The sequence below is a fragment of the Suncus etruscus genome, chromosome 14 (genome assembly GCF_024139225.1).
Source record: "Suncus etruscus isolate mSunEtr1 chromosome 14, mSunEtr1.pri.cur, whole genome shotgun sequence".
Taxonomy (NCBI): Eukaryota; Metazoa; Chordata; class Mammalia; order Eulipotyphla; family Soricidae; genus Suncus; species Suncus etruscus.
Window position 1 is genome coordinate 33,214,927 of NC_064861.1, and position 13,378 is coordinate 33,228,304.

At 42.2% G+C, this 13,378-nt stretch overlaps 1 protein-coding gene across 1 annotated transcript in view; it reads right to left on the reverse strand.

Annotated features, from left to right (window-relative positions):
* Positions 1 to 12,651: 12,651 nt before the first annotated feature.
* SLC22A4 (solute carrier family 22 member 4) overlaps positions 12,652 to 13,378 on the reverse strand; it is a 61,195-nt gene continuing 60,468 nt past the window's right edge. The window contains exon 10 of the mRNA XM_049786740.1: positions 12,652 to 13,098. Within this exon, the coding sequence (XP_049642697.1) occupies positions 13,023 to 13,098 (76 nt within the window). The 3' untranslated portion in view covers positions 12,652 to 13,022. The remainder of the gene's footprint in view (positions 13,099 to 13,378) is intronic.

A 13,378-nucleotide genomic window follows, 5' to 3' on the forward strand; every position in this document is an offset into this window, starting at 1 on the left:
GTAGTAGCATGCCTGTCTGGTGGTGGGCATGTAGCACTGGTAAAGGGAGGTGTTCTGTTTATGACTGAAACCCAACTACAATCATGTTTATGATCATGGTGCTTAAATAAAGAATTTATATTAAAAAACTAAAAATAAATAAAAAAAATGGGTCCACTGGGGCTAGAGAGATAGCATAGCAATAGGGTGTTTGCCTTGCTCATTAGCTGATTCAAACAGACGGTGGTTCGAATTCCCGCATCCCATATGGTCTCCTGTGCCTTCCAAGAGTGACTTCTGGGCCCGGAGAGATAGCAAGCGGCGTTTGCCTTGCAAGCAGCTGATGCAGGACCTAAAGGTGGTTGGTTCGAATCCCGGTGTCCCATATGGTCCCCCGTGCCTGCCAGGGGCTATTTCTGAGCAGACAGCCAGGAGTAACCCCTGAGCAACGCTGGGTGTGGCCCAAAAACCAAAAAAAAAAAAAAAAAAAAAAAAAAAGAGTGACTTCTGAGTGCAGAGCCAGGAATAACCCCTGAGTGGCACCGGGTATGATCCAAAAAGCAAATAAAATAAAATAAAATGGGGCCCGGAGAAGTGGTGCTAGTGGTAAGGCCTTGCAAGCACTAGCATAGGATGGACCGTGATTCGATCCTCTGGCATCCTCTATGGTCCCCAAGCCAGGAACGATTTCTGAGTGCATAGCCAGGAGTAACCCCTGAGCGTCACTAGTGTGGCCCAAAAACAAACAAACAAAAAAACCCAAAAAAATAAAATAAAATAAAAATGGGTCCACTAAGCTATCTCCAGGATCCATCAGAATACTTTTAAGATTTTGATTTAGAGGGCTGGAGTGGTGGCATAAGGCATCTGTCTTGCGCAAGCTAGCTTAGGAGGAACCGCGGTTTGATCCCCAGCATCCCATATGGTCCTTTAAGCCAGGAGCGATTTCTGAGCGTATAACCAGGAGTATCCCCTGAGCCATCACCTGGTGTGGCTCCCCCCCAAAATTTTTTCTGAGTTAGGCCAGTCAAAGCCAAAACAAATTGGCTTTTCCCAGGTGGGGCGATCACAAGCCCAAAACTACAGACCCTGCCCAGTGGACTTTGGCTTTTTCACCCTACAGAGTTTTTCTACATTTTTTTTTTTTTTTTGGTTTTTGGGCCACACCCGTTTGACACTCAGGGGTTACTCCTGGCTATGAGCTCAGAAATCGCCCCTGGCTTGGGGAGACCATATGGGATGCCGGGGGATCGAACCGCGGTCCGTCCTACGCTAGCGCTTGTAAGGCAGACACCTTACCTCTAGCGCCACCTTCCCGGCCCGTTTTTCTACATTTTGTGGGGAAAGAATATGGATAATTAGTTGCAAATAGTTTGGATTATTCGATCAAGGCACTATGTTTTGCACAGAAAATATATATTTTTCATAAGACATGGTAGATTTTCAGTTATGATAAAATTGTTGACACAAGTATTGGTCATTCTGTTTATACTTAATTGTTCAGTACTTCAGCCTAAAGATGGAAGGCTACATCTTTAGAAATCTACTTAATGCTTTCTAACCTAACCATTTCTAATATCTTCAGAAACTATTGCTTATAGTCAGAGAGCTAGTTCAAGGGCTGTGTATGTGCTTTGCATTCAGGAGGCCCACTGTACCTTCAGTTCGGTATGGAGCTGAACACTGCAAGGGTAATCCCAGAACACAGAGCCAGGAGTAGCCCCTGAGCTCCACCAGGTGTGGCCCAAACACACACAAAAAAGGAAAGCAACATTCCTTTTCTGGAACTAACTGTAAAATGGGACCACACATCTTGTCTTAAACAATTAACATGTTTCTGTAATAATTCTCAAAATTGTTTTAACATTTCAAAATAAACGAAAACAACTATAGGGCTGGAGAGATAGTACAGTGGTAGGGTGTTTGCCTTGCACACAGCCGATCCAGGATGAATGGTGGTTTGAATCCTGGCATCCCATATGGGCCCTGGAGCCTGCTAGGAGCAATTTCTGAGCGTAGAGTCATTAGTAAACCCTGAGCGGTGCCAGGTGTGACCCAAAAACTAAATAAAATAAAATAAAATAAAATAAAATGAGGCCTGAGAGGTGGTGCTAGTGGTAAGGTGCTACCCCGAGAGCTCCTGGGTATGACCCAAAAATTAAAAAACAAAACAAAACAAAGAAAATAGCTATGAAAAAAAAAAAAACAAGCTGACCTATGTTCAGATCAAACAAGGTGGGAAGCACCAAAGAAAGAAAAGAGAGGGCCGGGAGATAGCACAGCAAGTGTTTGCCTTGCAAGCAGCCGATCCAGGACCTAAGGTGGTTGGTTCGAATCCCGGTGTTCCATGTGGTCCCCCATGCCTGCCAGGAGCTATTTCTGAGCAAACAGCCAGGAGTAACTCCTGAGCACCGCCGGGTGTGGCCCAAAAACAAAAAAACAAAACAACAACAGAAAGAAAAGAGAGCAAAGGTATAGGCTGGGTTCAGTATTTAGCCACATTATGATTATGGAGGGAAAGATTCAGAGGTTCTATCAGCATCTGTGATGACTTCACAGATGGCGTATAATTTTATTATAGACAGGAATGAAAATCTTTTGGCTAGAGAAAACTTTGAAGTAGCTATTTTTCCTGAAGATTTCTATGAGCTATCATTTGCTTTGGCCTCAGTAATCAGAGAATGACTCCAAAGTGGAAAACATGAGTCTGCCTACCTCACCAGGCAATGTGGAAACATAGAACATCATTGGGCACACTTCACCATTTGGACACAGTAGCACAGCTACTTGATCTCAGTGCTGCCAGGTATGCCCCCAAACCAACCCAAATAAAAGAACCATCCTCAGTGATGTGTGGAGGTCACTAGGGCCAATTCCAAGAGCTGCTGGGGATGGAGAGAAGAAGCATCAGTGTTGGGGACAGAATCCAGGACCTTGCACATAGAAGGCATGTGCTCTACCACTTGAGCCACATCCTGAGCCTGAAGAAGTTTGTAAGGACTTCTATGTTCAGGACACTTTTTGGGGGAGAAGGGGTCCACACCCTACAGTGCTCAGGGGTTACTTCAGGCTCTGCACTCAGAAATTGCTCCTGGCGGGGCCAGGCAGTGGCGCTAAAGGTAAGATGCCTGCCTTGCCTGCGCTAGCCTTGGACAGACCGCGGTTCGATCCCCCGGTGTCCCATATGGTCCCCCAAGCCAGGAGCAACTTCTGAGCACATAGCCAGGAGTAACCCCTGAGCATTACCGGGTGTGGCCCAAAAATCAAAAAAAAAAAAAAAAAAAAAAAGAAATTGCTCCTGGCAGGCTCAGGGGACCATATGAGATGCCAGGGATCAAACCCAGGTCTGCTGCATGCAAGGCAAATACTCTACCGCAGTGCTATTGCTCCGATCCCAGTTCAGGACTTCTCTTTTAATCAGTATACTTTTCAATGTGAAAGCCCAAAACTTGGCATCAGTAAGTACAGGACAGTTTTGAATTCAAACTTTAATGGTAATAGGATCATGAACCTTCACATACATACATAAAATGAGTTTTGAAATACGCTGCTTTCACTTTATTTATTTCGAAAGTATCCCACAAGCAATGCTCAGAGAGTTCAGGGGCCATTCCCAGCAATGAGTGATATGACAGGTCTCAGGCATGTCAATGCTGGGACCTGATGGAGGGTAAGCTTTTATGTAATTAAGTTTATTTTATATATATATTTGTATTTGGGAGGGTCATACTTGGCAATTCTCAGGGGTTACTCTTGGCTCTGTACTCAGGAATTAATCCTGGCAGTATTTGGGAGATAATATAGGAAGCTAGATATAGAAAGCCAGCCGGTTATGTGCCAGGCAAACGCCCTACCTGCTGTACTAAAGCTCCAGCCTTGGCATGCTTTTATTTTTAAAGCCTGGTTATCACAATCTAGAGTAGAAAATGAAAAAGACACTAGGGTCAAAATATTAATTACTTCCTCAGTCATTCAGAAAAACTTTTTTTTTTTTGTTTTTGGGCTACACCTAGTGGCACTCGGGCTACTCCTGGCTCTGCACTCACAAATCACACTTGGCGGGCCTGGGAACTATAAGGAATGCTGGAGATCTAACCCAGGTCCATCCCAGGTCAGCCACATGCAAGGCAAATGCCCTACCTGCTGTGATAGTGCTCTGGCCCCCAGTCAGCAAATATTTAAATAGTATATTATATTCCTGATATTGTTTTGCATTCTAGGAAATTGAGAAAATAAATGTTTGTGGGCCAGAGTGGTAGGATAGTGGATAGGGCACTTGCTTTAAATGAGACCAACCCAGGTTCAATCCTGGCATATATAATGCCCCAAGCACTAATTTTTGAGTGCTAGCCAGGAATAACCCTTGAGTACCACTAGGTGTGGTCTAAAAGCCAAAAAAATAAAATAAAATAAAATAAAATAACACAAAAAAACCAAATTAGGTAGATCATTAAATCATATAATTTCATTTTTTCATAGTCTCCCACTCAGGGATGCTGGAGAACAGATCTGGAGCCACCCTCTATAGTGCTGATAGAGTAACATTTGGCCCTGAAGTGCCGGGGGGTGCTGGGTCCACACTTGACAATGCCGGGGGAAGGGTAATTGGTGCCAGTAACAGAACATCAGTGCTAGTCATCTGCTCTACCACTTGAGTCACCTCCCTGGTTTCAAGAAGTGAATTTTTATTTTATTTATTTTTTGAGGAAGTACAATGCTGATGTCTGCCCTGGGCACTATTTTCATTTCCACCAAAGTTTCCCATTTCTTCACATTCTCACTAATACATTTTATATTCTATATTTTTGTTTTGTTTTGTTTTGTTTTGTTTTGCTTTTGGGCCACGCCTGGCAGCGCTCAGGGGTTACTCCTGGCTATCTGCTCAGAAATCTCTCCTGGCAGGCTCGGGGGACCATATGGGATGCTGGAATTCAAACCACCTTTGGTCCTGGGTAGGCTGCTTGTTTTTTTTGTTTGTTTGTTTGTTTTTTTGTTTTTTGGGCCACACCCTGTGACGCTCAGGGGTTACTCCTGGCTATGCGCTCAGAAGTTGCTCCTGGCTTCTTGGGGGACCATATGGGACGCCGGGGGATAGAACCGCGGTCCGTCCTAGGCTAGCGCAGGCAAGGCAGGCACCGTACCTCCAGCGCCACCGCCTGGCCCCTGGGTAGGCTGCTTGTAAGGCAAATGCCCTACTGCTGTGCTATCTATCCGGCCCCATATTCTATACTTTTTTTTGTTTGTTTGTTTTTGTTTGTTTTTGGGCCACACCAGGTGGTGCTTAGGGGTTACTCCTGGCTGTCTGCTCAGAAATAGCTCCTGGCAGGCACGGGGGACCATATGGGACACCGGGATTCGAACCAACCACCTTTGGTCCTGGATCGGCTGCTTGCAAGGCAAACGCCGCTGTGCTATCTCTCCAGGCCCCATATTCTATACTTTTAATAGTAACCATGCTACTAATAACTGGAATCGGTGCTTTTGATTTTTATTTCCCTGATTAATGATGATGATGTTGAGCATGTCATGAACTCATTTGGTATTTGTATATTTTAATCTGAGAAACTCTATTAAAGTCCTTTGCCCACTTTTGTGTGTGTGCGTGTGTGTTATGTTTAAGGGGCATTTCGGTATTGGTAATGTACCCAGGTCTTGTATATGCAAAGTGTGTGTTCTACCACTTAGATACAATCCCAGCATACTCTTCCCATTATGAACTTAATTTGGGTTTTTACTGTTGAGTTGTAACAGCCTTTTTACTTGGGGCACGGGGGGGAGAACACCTGGCACTGCTCAGTGGTCATTTGTGGCTCTGTGCTTAGGAAGCACTCTTTCACTCCTGAGGGCTTGGGGGACCACAAGGAATGCTGGGGATCAAATTATGGTGGGCCACTTGCAAGTCAAGTGTCCTACCTACTGTACTGTTATGACAACTCCAAGAGAGTTTTAGATATATCCATATATAAATATGCCCTTAGATTTTACATATATTTTCTCTCATTCAGCTGGTTGCCTTTTCAACTGAGTGTTTATTTTAATGTTGAAAGCAACATACTCACACAGGCAAAAAAAAACATAGAAAACTAAAACTACACGAAAATTTAAAACATCTGCATATAGAAGAACATAATCAAATGAGTAAAAAGGTATTCATAGAAAAGAAAAATTTACTTACACATTCTATTATTAGGTGAGGTATATCTTAAGTACATGTTAAAAAAACAATAGTAGATGGCAGATTCACATTAGAACTTTGCCTCTTCCTTCAGACCTCCAATATTAATTATTAATACTGTGTATTGTGTTGAAAAGTGAAATCTGATTCCAGGCCTTACTTACTGGCTAAGCCAATTCTATCTGCTTAGGCTTCATATCATCATAGTTAGGTCACTGTGGTGGCAAAAGTTTCAAGAGAGAAAGTGTTGAATCTGCCACCTTACTTGGACAGACCCAAACTCTTTTGAACATTCTGGATTTTTTTTTTTTTGAGAGTGGACAGAGGATTAGGGCCACATACTACAATGCTTAGGGGTTATTCCAGGGATCTGTGCTTAGGGGACCATATGTAGTGCTGGGGAGTTGAGCCAAGGTCAGGCCACTTCAGCCAAATGCAAAGCTTTGCTCTCTCCTTTATCTCCTTTAGTCTCTCTAACCCTGATCATTCTGGATCATAACACGGCAAGGGGAATCTCTTATACCCCAAATAAAGGGGAAAATAGGTACAGCATCATAGGACCAACTGAAGTTGTCCTGCTTTTACTTTCTCTTCTCTTTACTCTAAATTTTGTCTTGGATTGTTTCAGTCCATCTTGGTTCCCTCCTGGGCCTCATCACTCTGCTAATCTGTATTGCAAGTCCCCAAATCCAACCACAAATAAATTTTACTACATACTAGTACACTGGAATAAACCACACACTTGAATTAGTGTCTCTACAAATTTACATTTTCAATCACAATTGGACTCAAAGCCTACTTGTCACTTATCCAACACATTTGTTCCTTTAACCCACCTAGATTCTGTTCCAAATCTTAATTTAGCAGGTAGATTAAGAGGGGGGAGTAGGTTGGTTTTACTTAATTGGGGTTTATATTTGACAAGACAAGTCAACAAAGGATGGGAATAGTGAAATGGGTGAAATAGAGGAAGCTAATAGCATAGAAAGAGAAAGAAAATGAATGGCAAGGAAATAAGGAATGTCAAAGAACACAAAAAAAAAAAAAAAAAAAAAAAAAAAAAAAAGAGAAAGGAAAGGAATGTCAAAAGAAAACACCCAGAGGTGGGGTAATTGTGACTAATGACGGTAGTGAGGGTGTGTCTTTGGCAGAGGGCTTGAGGCCCAGATGAAGGTTAAGTATAAAGTTGCGAGGTAGGATTACTCATTTTTCTGTGCACTTAAATCATCAGTATTTGGTATCTGAGTTCCTGATAGCTTACAGTATCTGGACAAGCAACTTGGCAAAAGAAATAAAAAAGTCATGACATTTCTTACAAGGGAGGTGAGGTTATAGTCTGAAAAGGGCAATTGGAAGCAAGTGATAGGCGAGGACTTTTGCCAGACTCTGAAGTTCTTGGGAAGAGGGAACAGAATGGCCTTTGAGAGAAAGGACCACAGTGATGGGGTCATGTAGGGGGAAGTTAGGACTCAATAAAGGTGATGAGCCGATGATCAATGAATTAGTAGTTTCAGAGTATATTAGAACAGGCAAGGCTGCTATGGGAGGGTGAGTTGGAGGCCTATCCAAGGCACACAGAAAGTTAGAATGAATATTAATCCTGTATTGTCAGATACTGACAAGAAACACTGAACTTGTGGGATTGAAGAAAGTTGGCCTAAAGATTCTTAAATTATGTTTTAGACTTTTGGTACCAATACAAAGGAATTGGGTGATAGTTCAAATCCTTGTAGGTTTTTACAACCAACTCAACAGTCTGTTAAATATAATCTTGGTGATAAAGTTTGCCTTAGCAGAGCAAGCTTGGCTAGGTCTAAATCAGGGTAGAGGTGACTGCTGCTCAAGACGAGTGGGAGGAGAGAAAAACACTCAGGTCTGGTGAGGAAAAAGGGACTTTGACCTAGGTTTTAACTCCACAGGCTCAATCATAGATGGGGCACTAGGCTAGTTGCTGGTTACCAAGATTGGAATTTATAAGCTGCCTAGACTAAATTTACAGAGAAAAAAATATTTTGCATTCTTCACCTTTGTTGCCCATAACCTCAGTGGACACTAAATGAAGGTTGTTATATTATTGGAGAAACATTTTTAAAGTATGGAAAGTGACAGAAAATCCACTAAGACAGGTCTCTCTAATCTCATATGCCTATTGCAAATACCTCAACATGGAGGGTGCTCAAGTCAATCCACAAACCTTCCCATTGGAAAAGGATTATTTTGAGTCCCTAACAATGAAAGTCTTGGGAGAGAGTTGAAAAAGTTTCTTGTCTTTCCTATAATTAGCCCCTTGTTGGAAGAGAAAAAGTGATCACTGGTACCTTTTACAACCCAAAAGAATGTAGTTTGAGACTACCAGCCAGGTATCTTGTTATCAATAACATAGATCCTCCTTTTGATTCTCATTCATTGCTGGTGGGACTGTTGACTGGTCTAGCCTTTTTTTTTTTTTTTTTTTTTTTTTTTGAAAATATGAACTTTCCTTGAAAAGATAGAAATTGAACTTAAATTCAAGCCATCAATACTACTCCATAAATATACCCTAGGGGCCCAAAAACACAATGCAAAAAAGGTATCTGCACTCCTATGTTCATTGTAGCACTATTCACAGAATCTGAAAACGTTCCAAGTGCCTGAGAACAGATGAGTGGATGAAGGAACTGTAGTACATCTACTCAGTGGAATACTACACAGCTGCTAGGGAAAATGAAGTAATGAAATGTGCTCATACGTGGATAGACATGGAGAGTATCATGATGAATGAAATGAATCAGAGGAAGAGGAACAGACAGAATGATCACACTCAACTGCGGGATATTAAAAAAATGCCATAGTGTGAGAATAATACCTAAAGACAAATGAAATGATGGTTGGGTAGTCTAGTTAAGACACAGAAAGGGCCGAAGAGATAGCATGGAGGTAAGGCATTTGCCTTTCATGCAGGAGGTCATCAGTTCGAATCCCTGTGTCCCATATGGTCCCCCGTGCATGCCAGGAGCAATTTCTGAGCATGGAGCCAGGAATAACCCCTGAGCACTGCCGGGTGTGACCCAAAAATCACACACACACACAAAAAAGACACAGAAAGGATCATTATAAAAATAATAGTTAGAAATAATTGCTTTGCATAACTGGGAAATGAAAGGAAGTAAAGTGATACTTATGACATCCCTTCAGTAATAGTATTGCAAACCATGATAAAAAGATAAAAGGAGAGAAAGGGATGGAGCAATACCAGAGTGGGTAGGGCGCTTACCTTGCACATGGCCAACCTGGATTCGATCCCCAGCATCTATTATAGTTCCCTGAGCCTTCCAGGAGCGATTCCTGAGCACAGAGCCAGGAGTAATCCAAGCACGGCCAGATGTGGCCCCAAAACAACAACAAAAAGGAGGAACCATAGCAATAACACAGTGGCAGGGCATTTACCTTGCACATAGCTGACTCGGGACAAACCAGGGTTCAATTCCCGGCATCCCATATGGTCCCATATGATTTCTGAGTGAAGAGCTAGGAGTAATCCCTGAGTGCCCAGGTGTGGCCAAAACCCAAAATAAATAAATAAATAAATAAATCCATAAATAAATAAATAAATAAATAAATAAATAAATAAAGGAGAGAGAAAACAAGGGAGAGAAAGAGAGAGAGAAGAAAACTATAAACTATAAAACCACTTTTTTTTTTTTTTTTTTTTTTTTTTTGGTTTTTGGGCCACACCCGGTGACGCTCAGGGGTTACTCCTGGCTATGCGCTCAGAAGTCGCTCCTGGCTTGGAGGACCATATGGGACGCCGGGGGATCGAACCGCGGTCCGTCTCCTAGGCTAGCGCAGGTAAGGCAGGCACCTTACCTCGAGCGCCACCGCCCGGCCCCATAAAACCACTTTTATAGTGGCAGGCTGGGGATGGAGGTGGGATGACAAGAGGGTGACTGGGGAAATTGGTGGCAGGAAAAGGATATTGGTGAAGGGATGGGTGTTAGAACATTGTATGACTGAAACTCAACTATTAACAACTTTTAACTATATCTCACAGTGATTTATTAAAAAAAACAAATAAAAATCCAGGTCCTGACTGTGGAGTTACAAGTTTTTTTTAATTAAAGTAAGTGTCAAAAACCTGTGGCAGGCAACAAAGTGCTCAACAGTATGCAGAACATAGAAATAGAAGCAAGGGAAACTCCAGAGGCTAAGCCAATGAGCATACCTTCCATCATCACCCAAGACGCCAAATGAACTAGGGTCAAAATGCCAGTAGAGCCCAGGACAAGGGACAGTTATTGCTGGTGGAAGGACATTCAGGGGTATCTTCTTGAGTGGCAGCATGAACAGATGTGGTCAGTCCAGGAAAAAGACCACCCTCCAGCCTCACTGAGAGTGCCACGAAGATGTTGATGAATTCAGCTATGATCCTATGTCCTCAAAGACAACACTATTCTTTTTTTTTTTTTGGTTTTTGGGCCACACCCAGTGACGCTCAGGGGTTACTCCTGGCTATGCGCTCAGAAGTCGCTCCTGGCTTGGGGGACCATATGGGACGCCGGGGGATCGAACCGTGGTCCGTCCTAGGGTAGCGCAGGTAAGGCAGGCACCTTACCTTTAGCGCCACCGCCCGGCCCCAGACAACACTATTCTTAGGTATTGCAGCAAGTTTATAGCGACAGTCAAAAAGTAGGTTTGGTGAGTTAGTGCTTTGGCTATAAAATAGACATAAGAGATAAAACCATAGAGAGAAAAGTATTCTAAGTTCATCAGAAAGGGTCAAGAGAAAGATCACGAAATAATGAGCTTATCAAGTATCAAAGTTTCCATTGAAAAATATCTGAATGGAAATTTGCACTCAGGACAATTTTGTTGCTATTGCTGTTTGTGTTGGGGCTGCACTTGGCTCTGGAAATCATACCTAGTAGGCTTAGGGAACAATATGGAACACTAGGGATCTAACCTGAGCCAGTCATGTGCAAAGGCAAGTGCTCAACCCACTGTGCTATCGCTGAGGTCCCAGTATAAATATTTTTGGGAGAAAATGCTACCAAGTAGCATATCAGAAACTGTAGATGTGGGGCAGAAGTGATAGCACAGGAGTAGGGTGTTTGCCTTGCATGCTGCTGAATCGGGAAGGACCCGTTCAATACTTGACATCCCAAATGGTTCCCTGAACCTGCCAGGAACAATTTCTGAGCGCAGAGCCAGAAGTAACCCCTTAGTAACAGGAGTAACCCCTGAGCGCTGCCCAGTGGGGTCCAAAAAAAAAAAAAAAAAAAGAAAAAGAAAACAAAGAAGAAACTGTTTACATAACAAGTGTATCTGGGCTCTGGGCATGTTCAAAAGACTGGTAGTCACCCTGCTGTGTTCATTCTTGTCACTTTTAACAAAAATACACCATCCCGTCCCTGGGTGACCTAGAGAAACTTGTTGACGAGGTACATTCTCAACACGCCCAAGGACAAAGCTGATGTTTGTTTTCTGAGATTAAGGAAATACATCATCTCCTCAGTGACTTTTACCTTTTATGATGTTTATTCATAGAACTAAGGTTCCCTGTTTTTTTTTTTGGTTTTTGAGGCCACACCCGTTTGATGCTCAGGGGTTACTTTCTGGTGCTCAGAAATCATCCCTGGCTTGGGGGGACCATATGGGACGCCGGGGGATCGAACCACGGTTCTTCATTGGCTAGCGCTTGCAAGGCAGACACCTTACCTCTAGCGCCACCTCGCCGGCCCCTAAGGTTCTCTGTTTTAGACCAGCTACACCTATGGAAGGCTACAGCTACATGTAAAGGTAAGAACAGATGGAAAGGGTTGTTTGAAAATGTTCTTTAGGTTTCTGGCTCAGACAACCTGCTTAAGTGCTGACCCTTCTTGGCTGTAGGACAGATTGGCAAATCATCTTTACGAATCTACCAGGCTTGTCAGTTTTTCTCATTCTTTTAGTAGCAAAATATCTCTTAGGAAACCAAGGGTCTAGTCATATACTCAAAAAGAGCATAACACACATGCCCCATTCCATTGACTGTGAGACCTCCTCTGACACCACAGCTCAGAGTGGCCTTAGTTCCCTTCTTAGAGATTTGCTGGCTCTTAAATTCAGACCTTTTGATCTGCTGTTTTTCACTTTAGAAGGTTTTTACTTAATATTAGAATGTGTAAATGTTTCTGGAAAAGAATACTGCATATAATAATTTTGTTCCTGCAGCATGTAAATTCACTTAAAAATAGCTATCACTTTGAATTCACTTTGAATGTATTATTTCTTTCTTTTTTTTTTTTAGTGGTTATTTTTTTGGGGGGGTCACGGCCGGCAGTGCTCAGGGGTTATTCCTGGCTCCATGCTCAGAAATTGCCCTGGGCAGGCACGGGGGACCATATAGGATGGTGGGATTCAAATCGATGACCTTCTGCATGAAAGGCAAATGCCTTACCTCCATGCTATCTCTCCGGCCCCTGAATGTGCTATTTCATTGGCACACATATATATATACATAGATTGTCACCTGATTGTTGTGTTAATACAATAACATTCTTTTTTATTTGGATAGCATTTGCATGATTGGAAATGAGTGTTAACCTTGATATAAATTTACCATCCAACATACATTTTCAAAAAGAGGTCTTACAAACTCATCTCATCAATTATTAATTAGTAATAAGAACTCGCTCAAACATTTAGCTTTTAAAAATCAGGAGGTGATCTGGAAGGGCTGTCCAGAGTTTGCTGTATGACAACACTTCTCAACAGCAAGGTCCATGTTAGTGTCCATTGTTGGAAAGAACTTGGATTTCTTCAGAGTCTCCTGCATTTGTCTCCCAGGTCACCAAATGGGAAGAAACTTTTTTATTAGAAGCTGTCCACAGCACAGGAACTTTTTTTTTTATTAGAATGAAGTTATTACAACTTTGGAGTTTTCCTCTTTCTTCATTGAATGCCTTGGCTTTTTCCCAGATCTGAACCTGAAAATAAAAATAGATGCTAAGTAAAATTAAATACTCAGACCCTTCTCAAAAATGCCAAATTGTTGCTGAAAACTTATCTCCAATTAAAGAACTAGTGATAATTTTAGCTCTAATAACTGTATGAATCTAAAACAGGCATTTTTATTATTTCAAAAGCATTGAGCTAATATCTTCATTAAAAAGAAAGAAACTCCACAATTGAAACCATTTTACAATTTCCTTAAGGAAAAAATAGAGGGGTAAGCATAGAGTTCTTGAAAAGCTGAAATTGGGGCTG